At 45.8% G+C, this 10,532-nt stretch overlaps 1 protein-coding gene across 3 annotated transcripts in view; it reads left to right on the top strand.

Moving 5' to 3' along the window:
* PALLD (palladin, cytoskeletal associated protein) overlaps nucleotides 1–10,532 on the top strand; it is a 388,874-nt gene that overhangs the window by 175,560 nt on the left and 202,782 nt on the right. For all 3 annotated transcript variants that reach the window (XM_028494272.2, XM_024130749.3, XM_028494273.2), the window contains exons 9-10: nucleotides 6,732–6,851; nucleotides 8,621–8,960. In XM_028494272.2, coding sequence (XP_028350073.1) covers nucleotides 6,732–6,851; nucleotides 8,621–8,960 — 460 coding nt within the window. The remainder of the gene's footprint in view (nucleotides 1–6,731; nucleotides 6,852–8,620; nucleotides 8,961–10,532) is intronic.

Below are 10,532 nucleotides of genomic sequence, written 5' to 3'. Positions count from 1 at the left end.
TCTGCCTATGTTTTCCTCTAAGAGTTTTATAGTGTCTGGCCTTACATTTAGGTCTTTAATCCATTTTGAGTGTATTTTTGTGTATGGTGTTGGGGAGTGTTCTAATTTCATTCTTTTACATGTAGCTGTCCAGTTTTCCCAGCACCACTTATTGAAGAGGCTGTAGGTGGCCTTTTCTTTACACAACGAGATAAATGCTTGTTAGTCAGCCTTTAAAAGCTAAGTGAAGTAAGTCAGACAGAAAAAGACAAATATCATAGGATATCACTTACACATGGAATCTAAAGAAATGGTACAAATGAACCTATTTACAAAACAGAAATAGAGTCACAGATGTAGAAAACTTATGGTTACCAGGGGGTAAGATGGGAAGGGATAAAATGGGAGATTGGGATTGACATATACACACTACTGTGTATAAAATAGCTGACTAATAATGACCTACTGTATAGCACAAGGAACTCTACTCAATACTCTGTAATGGCCTATGTGGGAAAAGAATCTAAAAAAGAGTGGATGTATGTATATGTATAACTGATTCACTTGCTGTACAGCAGAAACTAATACAACATTGTAAATCAACTATACTCTAATAAAAATTATTTTAAAAATAAAATAAAACAAAAACTGAAGAACACATTTTTGAAGGATACATACATATGTGGTAAACATATAAGGAAAATCAAAGGAGTGATTATCTCTAAAGGGGAAGGAAGATTCAGCTGGGGAGAGCGTATGGGGCATTCTACAGTATTGGTCATCTTTTATTGCTTAGACTTATTGATGGGTATGCAGGGTTTCATTTCATTGTTACTCCTTAAACTGTGCATTTTTATTAAAAAAAATTTTTATTGAAGCATAGTTGATTTATAATGTTAATTTCTGCTGTACAGCAGAGTGAATCAGTTATATAGATATATAGTCTTTTTCATATCCTTTTCCATTATGGTTTATCTCAGCATATTGAATATCGTTCCCTGTGCCTGTACAGTAGGACCTTGTTGTTTATCCATCCTGTATGTACTAGTTTGCATCTGCTAACCCCAAACTCCCAATCCATCCCTTCCCCAGCCCCCTCCTCTTTGGCAACCACAAGTGTGTTCTCTATGTCCGTGAGTCTTAAACTGTGCATTTTAAATATCTTTCTCTATATATGATACAGTTTGAAGTTTTACAAAATCCTTTATAAAAATTTATACAAGCCTTACAGTTACCCACACTGAATCTCATCTTGCTGATTTTAGCCCAGAGTCCTTTTTTATTAGTTGTGTTAGCCAAACCATGTGGTTTGGAAGGTAAAAGCTGGATTTTTTTTTTTTTTTTAAGTTAGGCTGGCTCCCAAAGGGGGGAAAAAGAAACCTGTGAAGGAAGACATTTATGAAAATGTTCCCTCATTGCCCAGAGGACTTAGTAATATTATCCCTGCTGCTTCATCATTTTATGTTTCTGCAAACAACATGGTTTTGTTTGTATTTAACCAAGAGTTCAGCATGTTCAAGAACTTAAATGAAACTTGGGGTTAGCCTCTGAGAGATATTTATGTGATTAAGTAATTTTTAGGTAACTTTAGAAAGCAGAATTTACCATCAGCAAAAATGGTTTCCAATGTACTAAGTTATTGAATGCCCTCAAATCAAAAGTCACCAGGTAGGAAAATTGGATTAAAAAGGATTGTACTTAGAGTTCTTAATAACTTTAAATTTTTGCATTTTTTAAAGGACAGTTTTTTAATAAAAATAAGTGAGCCTCTTATTCCCTTTATTTGAGACAAGCAGTCACTTCCTGATTCCCATCCCTCACGAAAATGTACTTCACAGATACCTTAAGGTCTTTGTTCGAATAAGATGTTACTAGATGAAAATTCAGTGCTGTAGCTGGGCTCATCTATCCTGCTGTCTTTCTTCATCCCTGTAACGTCAGAGCCATCCAAGCTGAGACGCTCCTTTCCCTCAGCAAAATGTGAGCCTCTTGTCACTTTTGGATGAAATTTTCCAAGAGAAGTAAAGCTGAACAACTTTTAGGGCATTGGACTCATGTTTTATCTAGTGAAAGTCCCTGAGACTTAGCACTGTCCAAAGATCACCAAAAGAACTTGCCAGTGCTTTTTTATTCTTGTTTTTTTCTGCCATATGTAGACTGTCCAGTCGGTCATCAGCTCTATGCATGAATCTACCTCATTTTATGCAATAGAAGTGTTCCTGAAAATTCATAGAAAATGAAGTTAGTTCAGTCAGATTTGAAACATGCAATCTTTTCATTCTCAAAAGGGCCCTCTGGAGGAGAAGGGGCAACTGTATAAACAAGCTCAGGTTTTCTTAAAATGGCATAACTTAAAAAAAAAAAATCAAAATTGTCGATAACGTAAGAGGACACTCTAAGAGTTGGCCAGATCATCACTCCAAAGCCACTTTCTATTATCCCTGCTGGATGAGATTTTATCCGGATTTAAAATGTAGGTTCAGGGCACAGAATTGTATTAACTGTAAACACAGTGTTTACAGGGAAAGTGTCCTCAGGCATTGAGAACAATGGCATTTCTCTGTGTCTCCAGAAAGTCCATCTTTCCAGGCTGAGAGAAGACCGATGCCAAGAGCATCAGCCCTGGCAGGACAGTGGAGGGAGGGAGGGGTCAGCCACGGAAGCTGACGGCCCCAGGCTCCCCACAGCATCCTCTAAGACGGAGCCCATCTCCCAGAGGACAGCCAGGATTGGGGGGGCGTTCCCCAAATCTCAGCAGACTGGGCTGTTCATTTCTTCTCCCACCGTCATGGCCACGTGACAGTGTCCTTTGGACTGGGCTTGCATCCTTCCAGTGTGTCTCATATATTGGAGGACACACAGCCCACCTACTTGGGCAGATGGGTTTCTAGTGAGTTACTTGGATAGTGAGAGTAATTCAAGTGTTCAGATCCAGGACACTCCTTGTTTCTCATCTTAAATCTTTTATTACTTCATTTCACATTGGGTTCCTCATGTCCTGGACCAGGAAAAAATGCAGAACAGCTAAGAGGCCTTGTGCTCTAGGAAGAAGGGGCTTGTGGGGGACGGGGTGTGACCATCAGCCTTTTGGCCTCAACATAGATTAACCGTGACCTTGAGAGGATCCCTCTGGGGCCTTGGACCTCACCTGAAGAAATGAGCAACTTGGGCTAGTCCGCATACCGTCCCTCACGGCTGTAACATCCTGTGCTTTATTGACCCTCCTCTGGTTAAGGACACTTCTAACTCATCTCGTAACCATATGTCTTCAATTTAAAATTCCCAGTCCCCGTTGCCTTTCCAGATACATCTCACTTTCCCGATGATTCATCTTACGTGAAGCTCTGACTTGAACTATTTCCACACTTTATTTCTCTTCGATTGAGAAGCCTTGAACTGTATGCAGTACACTCAGAAGCACACAGGGTACCTTAGGGTACCTTCCTTCATGCTCTCTGTCATCCTGTCGTTTTCCTTCTGTCCAGTGAGCCTTTTTATCAATAATAATTGTGTGCTTTAAATGTATTCAAGCCTTGGGACTTCCCTGGTGGTGCAGTGGTTAAGAATCCACTTGCCAATGCAGGGCGTCCCTCACGGCTGTAACATCCTGTGCTTTATTGACCCTCCTCTGGTTAAGGACACTTCTAACTCATCTCGTAACCATATGTCTTCAATTTAAAATTCCCAGTCCCCGTTGCCTTTCCAGATACATCTCACTTTCCCGATGATTCATCTTACGTGAAGCTCTGACTTGAACTATTTCCACACTTTATTTCTCTTCGATTGAGAAGCCTTGAACTGTATGCAGTACACTCAGAAGCACACAGGGTACCTTAGGGTACCTTCCTTCATGCTCTCTGTCATCCTGTCGTTTTCCTTCTGTCCAGTGAGCCTTTTTATCAATAATAATTGTGTGCTTTAAATGTATTCAAGCCTTGGGACTTCCCTGGTGGTGCAGTGGTTAAGAATCCACTTGCCAATACAGGGGACACGCGTTTGAGCCCTGGTCCGGGAAGATCCCACATGCCATGGAACAACCATGCCCGTGTGCCACGACTACTGAGCCTGCGCTCTAGAGCCCGCGAGCCACAACTACCGAGCCCGTGTGCCTCAACTACCGAAGCCTGCGCACCTAGAGCCCGTGCTCCGCAACAAGAGAAGCCACCGCAATGAGAAGCCCACGCGCCGCAACGAAGAGCAGCCCCCGCTCGCCACGACTAGAGAAAGCCCGCACGCAGCAACGAAGACCCAACACAGCCAAAAATTTTTTAAAAATTAAAAATTAAAAAAAATAATGTATCTCATGCTTTTACCTGCAAACTCTTTTCTTAATATGCCAAACACCTCAGGAGCAGGATTCCTTGATGTTTTTTGAGCCAGGAACTCTGGTGGGTCCGACAGCGCAGTGTTTTTAAACTGTGACTCATGACCCATGAAAGTGGGTGGCAACCACCACTAGTTTAAAATAAAATAGAAGAGAAAATGCGTAGTAACCAGAATTTTCCCACTGTTTCTAGCGCAGGAAGTCTTCAAGGATACCATTCTTTCAAAAAGAGAAAATAATTTTGTTTGTTTGAAACAAGACAATGCATTATTAAGAACTCAGCCTGTCTTGTAATTGAAATCAATGCCCACGAGCTCTCTTGGGACATAAAGGAAGACTCACTTTCATTTTATCTATCGTTTAATTGGTTCACCTTTGCGTTTATTACTTTGCTTGGTATTTAAAAATTGACATGTAATTTTAATAGATAAAAATGTTTGTATTAGAAGGTAGGACTTTTACACACTGTGAGCACTTTGCCCTCCCAGTGCTTAAAACGTAAAATATGTTTGAGGGGAAGTTTGCTAAGTTTCATTACTGATGTTTGACTCCAGGGGAGACGCATTCCTCTAAATTCTGAAAAGCGTGCCCTCAGGGCTGTTAGAGAAGGAGCTTGGAAGAGAAGCGTTGCCCTTATCCTGGTCTGTGGGCTCTTGAAAGCATGGCGGCCCAAACATCGGTGGCTCCAGGTGGCAACCACCCGTGTCCCTAATCCTGAGGGTCAGCCGCTCAGCTTAGCCCCAGCGGGGCACCAGACTTGGCCCGCCCAGGTGGGCTCACTCCACGGGCTGTGGCTGGCCTCCAGGTTGGCAGGGATGAGCCGGGTGGTCTCAGTTGTGGTGGCCCATCTCTGCTCAGGGGCCCCTTTCTCCAGCCCCACCGCCTCCATCCCTGAGGGGTTCAGCCGGGCTCCCAGAGATGGAGCAGAGCGAGAGGGGACCTGAGGCTTTGGCTCAGAACAGACATCACTCCCACCGCTTCCGTGGTTAAAACAGCCGTCAGGCCAGCTGGGACCCCAGGGCTAGGGAAGGGGATGGGGCTGCAGAGTCCCATTGCAGCGGGGCCTGGATGCAGGAGGGGGTGACTGCAGCCATTCCTGCAAAAAATCTGTGGTACAGAGTCTCACGTGGCCCACATAATGTGCCAATAATCGACAGGCTGTGTGGGAATCAGAAGTATATGACTTTTCTTAGCATTTACCAACACAATCATCTTATGTTACTCGTACAGTCATTGAATTTAGACAATCATTGAATGTAAAAATAGTTAATGCACTCCCATAATAATACATACGTACATACATTAATTAGAAAGAGCTAATACATTCTAGATCGAGCTTCTCCTTAATGGAACAGCTAACAGTTCCTGACGACGAAGCATTTACCGCGCGCCAGGCAGCGCCCTAAGAACAGTGTGTATCGTGTCGCAGGGATAGACGGTCATGAGGAGCGTGGAGTCCGGAGCCCATCCTGGTCCAGGTTGCCGCTCGTGAGCTGCGTGACTTTGGGTTAATCAATTAGCCTTGCTGTGCTTCAGCTTTCCTAGCTATAAGACAGGCTAAGCGTAGTAAATGTAACTCGTAAGGTTGACATGAGGGTTAAATCTAAATTCCTCTGTATTCAGTGCTGGCAGTGTTACCTGGTGCCTGAGAAGGGCTTATGTAACTGTCACCTGTTGTCACGGTTACCGTCATCACCCCTCACAGTAACCCTGTGACGGTTGATTTATGAGTCGTGATTCATACAAATCCTATAAGGTAGGTTCTATTATTATCTCCATCTTCTAGGTAAGGGCACTGAAGTTCGGGGAGGTGGACCAAAGTCACAGAAGCCCCAAGGGGCAGCGCCCTCATTCAGGTCCCGGCAGCTGGTCCCAGAGTCCGGGCTTTGCATGCTACAGAGCATGGCCGCACCGTGTAACAGTAGTTTCCAGAATAATTGTCTGCAGTCAAACATTTCCAGGTTATGTTCTTTTTTTTCCCCATTGTCAGCTTTCAGAGAAGCTTGATTTTCCCCGCCAGTGGCTTTTCAGTTGAGCAGCTGCATTGTAGTTGAAAGGCCTCCATGACCATCAACCAAACTAGGCAGGAGCTGGCGTCTTCCACGCGCCTCGCACAGAGGTGCACGCTTGGCACGCTTCTTGTGTCCCCTACACAGATACGCTCGTGAGGTATATGTTATCCCTGTTTTACAGGTGAGGAAACCAAGGCTGTTGAAAAATCACAAAGAATGAGTCTTACTCCGAAGCCTTTGCCGCTAGGTTGAACGGCTAGATTAAACGTCAAGAGATTCTCTCCTGACTACTTCGTAAAAGGACCCTATAATAATCGTCACTGAATTTGCTTGTTTTAGAAAGGCAGAGGGTCTGGCTTCTTTGGAGCAACTTTGTGGTTGCTCTCTGATGAGTTACTCTGTTCTCTTCTTTCCAGAGGAGATCTGCACCCTCGTTATAGCAGAGACGTTCCCCGAGGACGCCGGGATCTTCACGTGCTCGGCGAGCAATGATTATGGGTCAGCGACCAGCACTGCCCAGCTGGCGGTCACCTCAGGTATGCGAGGAGCGAAGGGTTGACGGGTGCCCACGGCGGAAAGGACCCACCCGGAGGACTGTTCGGCCTCCAGGGATGCTTTGCCCCGGGGGTCATCCTCACAACCAGGGTTTCATCGCGAAACAGAAGGCTGGGGTGGGAGAGGGGGAGGGGAAGCGGAGGTGAAAACCCAGAGTTGATGATGGTGTAGCAACGAAACGTATGTGGGACTCTTCCTTCAGTCTTGGGATCTTGGTCTTGGAAACAATGCGATGGCCCAAGGGCCTCCTGCCGGCCCAGAACTATGCTCAAACCAGTGTCGACCGGGTCTGGAGATACTGGCGCAAATCAGTCACTGTTCAACCCACTAGATTAACCTAGAGGAGCTGTAAAGATCTTAGAAACCAGATTTCATTGAGACTGGACGCCTATGAAAAACTAAAGGAATGTATTTTATTGTTAAAACCAACATTCAGAAGTATCTGGGCAGTTTTTTAAACTCAGAAACTTACTGCTGGGGAAAGCAACCTGAAACAGTTCTTTTCCTTTATTTCTTTGACCTTTAGTTAACTGTTTTCTATTATTAATTAGCTTTACCCGGTCTTTACGGCCTTATTTCTGTTGTTTATTTTACAGTGGTTTTTAAAATACCTCTTTGGCCAAGCCCAGCATGGGGCACCATGGTTAGGAGGCAGTGAAGGCGCAGCCGAATCACACCTAGATTTCTCTAGAACAGGGAGAACTCGTGTTGGGGGGTGGCAGAGACACAGACAAAACCAGTTTAGGGCTGTAGTGGAGAATTAGTGCTTTTTCATCTTCATTAAGAGAAGAAACGTAAAGTTCACCTTAACGGGACACCAGTTGATAGGAATGAGGGCTCTAAGTGTTAACAGGAAACTCTGGGGTCATGATCAGAGCTCCAGGGAGGATCCCAGTATTTTGATTTTGAGTTGACGATGGTCCCAGCAAATGGCCACAGCAAGAGTGCAGCGCTCCAACCACACGGCCAAAACTCCGGGCTCCGTGTCCGCGTGGCAGAAATTAACATGCAGTAGTTCCCATTTTCCTTGGGGATAAATCTTCTCTAAGGCCAAACATAAGAGCTATTTTTGAGCTTTCTGTTCACCTCAGTAGGCATTTTTTCTAGCTCTGCTGGACTCTGGGCAAGGCAAGGAATACAAAGATACTCTTAAGATGCGTTCAGGCCATTGACAGTAACGAGCAAAACTTTCTTTTGTACCAAGTTACAGCTGGTGTCAGTCATGTGAATCGGAAAAAATTATCCGTGAGATTGTAAGACATTTCCTTTAGACTCAGAGCTTCACTTGGCTTTATGGTAGATGAATGAATGAGTGAATACCCATTGCCCAGCACAGAAAACCTTTGTAGCCTACACTAACGTCAGCAAAGCTCAGGTAGGATGTTCTGTCGCATCCATGGGCTGAAATGCAAGAAGACAAAGCTTCATTAGTTGATACTGTTTGTGTTGTCATTTTTTTTTTTTGATGCTGTGTGTGTGTGTGTGTGTGTGTGTGTGTGTTTTAACCAAGTTCTATCTTTAGCTCTTGTTTGAAATTTGTTAAGGAATTGGTAGCTGGTCTCCCAGCTGGTGGGCCATTCAGGAAATGAAACAGGTGCAGTGAAATCAAGCCTGGGGGAACCAGGCGCCCCCTCGACATTGCCCCTTCAACAGCTAACTGGACCCTGGGCTCCCAGGCTGTCTGTGACGGTGGGAAGGGGCTGTGGATCATGGGCATATCACGGCGTCTTCCTCCTGTCCCCTCCCTCAGCCAACATGGACACCTGCGGCTACGACTCAGCCAGAGAGGCCAGCAGTGGCCGCTTGCAGCCCTCCCCGCTGCCCGCTCCAATCTGGGAGACCAGCTCTTTCGAGTTGGCTTCACAGAAACCAGCTGAGATCCAGCACGTGACCGGCCCCGTGTTCGGGCTGAGCCCGGCGGCCCTTCAGTTCAATTCCGCCGCGGAGAGGGAAACCAACGGCGTCCACCCGGGCCACGGAGTGAATGGACTGATGAACGGCAGAGCTGATGGCGGCAAAGCTCTTCCCAGCGCAGCCGTTCTGCTGTCACCCACAAAGGAACCCCCGCCTCTGCTTGCCAAACCGAAACTGTGAGTACTCCCGTACGGCTTGATCACACCGTGGTACTTGTGCTGAATTGCCTCTGTTGCCAGGGAAACCGTTTAGCCTGGGCTCCACCATGGGGCAAGTGGCCCCTCCTGCAGGCGAGTTGTCCTGGGCTGGTGTGACCTTGCTACCAAGTGGGGTCCTTCAAAAATATAAATGATACCCCAAAGTAAAGAAGGTAAATGAGAAGCCTGGTCGAATCTGCCTTTTGCTAAAAACCGTAACTGGTTTCGGCTGTGCAAGTGTCTGTGCCTGGTGCAGCCTTCCGACGTATGCAAGTATGTAGCCCTCCCCAGAGGAGATGGGAAGGGACTACATTGAGCTGTCTATTAAAAGCATTTCCAAATGTTTCACGTTTAAGAATCGGTAAGGAAATCCGATACAGATAAGCACGGGAAGCCTGAAAGCTGAGGATGGCGATTGCGGGTGCGGACCCTGGGGAAGGAATGCGTGCAGAGCGCCCTTCCCAGCCCGACCCACTGGGCTTTGGGATCCACGGAAGGCATGTTTCCGCCGATACCACCTTCGTATTTGGTTTCCATTATTTTGTTAGGATGATAAGCCTTGCGTGCGCTGTTTCCATTGGCACCACCCCGGGGAGGGTGGTGATGATCGGAGCTGTCACAGTGTCAGAGAGGAGGAATCAGTTAACAGAACAGAACTCGAGTCACTGCCCTGATGGAGGTCGGTGGAAACGTCAGAGTCACATCAAATGTGTACATAGTCTACGCGGCCACATTTCCTTGAGAATGAATTCTCCAGGATCTGGGAAAGCGCCCTGCGTTTCCCCGTGATGTCTGAGCTTTGTGATCTGGGGCAGGAAGGATGGCTTCAAGATAGGAGTTACTCTTTGCTTTCCTGGTACTGAACAGGCTGCTTTATTCTCCCTTCCATCAGCTCATTGGTGAGAATAGGGAAGGTATTCAAGTTAGAATAATATCTCATATCCGTACATCACTTTATTGTTAGGCGATTTTATGAGCATTATTAGACTAATCAAGTAACAAATCATCCAGACAGATGCCTTAAGTTAACAAATGGGTGGGCAATTTTATAAAAGTAAACTCCTTGACAATCTTGAGTTGCAGTTTCAGAAATCGCTCTTTTACTACCCCGCATTTTGTAGGCAGCAGGGCTGCTAGGTTTGTGTACGGTAGCGAATGTTCCATACCTAGACTCCAGGCGGGCTGAGATGCTGGGCAGGTCGCAGGAGCTCAGAAGTGGCAGACTTAAAAGAGATTTGTACTCTCGTAGCTCCAACACACTGAATGAATCGCCTCTGCTGACTACCTTTATCTTTGCATCTTGAATATGTATTTGCAGTGCTTTTAATGAAATAAGGGACCTGCCCTCCTGAGGGAGAAAGGGCGGGGTGTCCACTGACTGGGCCTGGGCTGGGCTCTCAGTGAAGTGTGTCTGCCCTAATGGCTCATGAAGTGAGTATAAATCACAGGAGAGCAAACAGGAGGGGCTGTTAACATGCCTTTGCAGCCCTCCTTACCTCAGGAGTTGGAACAACTCTGCAGCTTTGAGCTGGACTTTAGGTGAGGTTAGTG

The sequence above is a fragment of the Physeter macrocephalus genome, chromosome 9 (assembly GCF_002837175.3).
Source record: "Physeter macrocephalus isolate SW-GA chromosome 9, ASM283717v5, whole genome shotgun sequence".
NCBI lineage: Eukaryota > Metazoa > Chordata > Mammalia > Artiodactyla > Physeteridae > Physeter > Physeter macrocephalus.
Note: the sequence above shows the minus strand (reverse complement) of the source record. Positions and strands in the feature narration are given on the sequence as shown.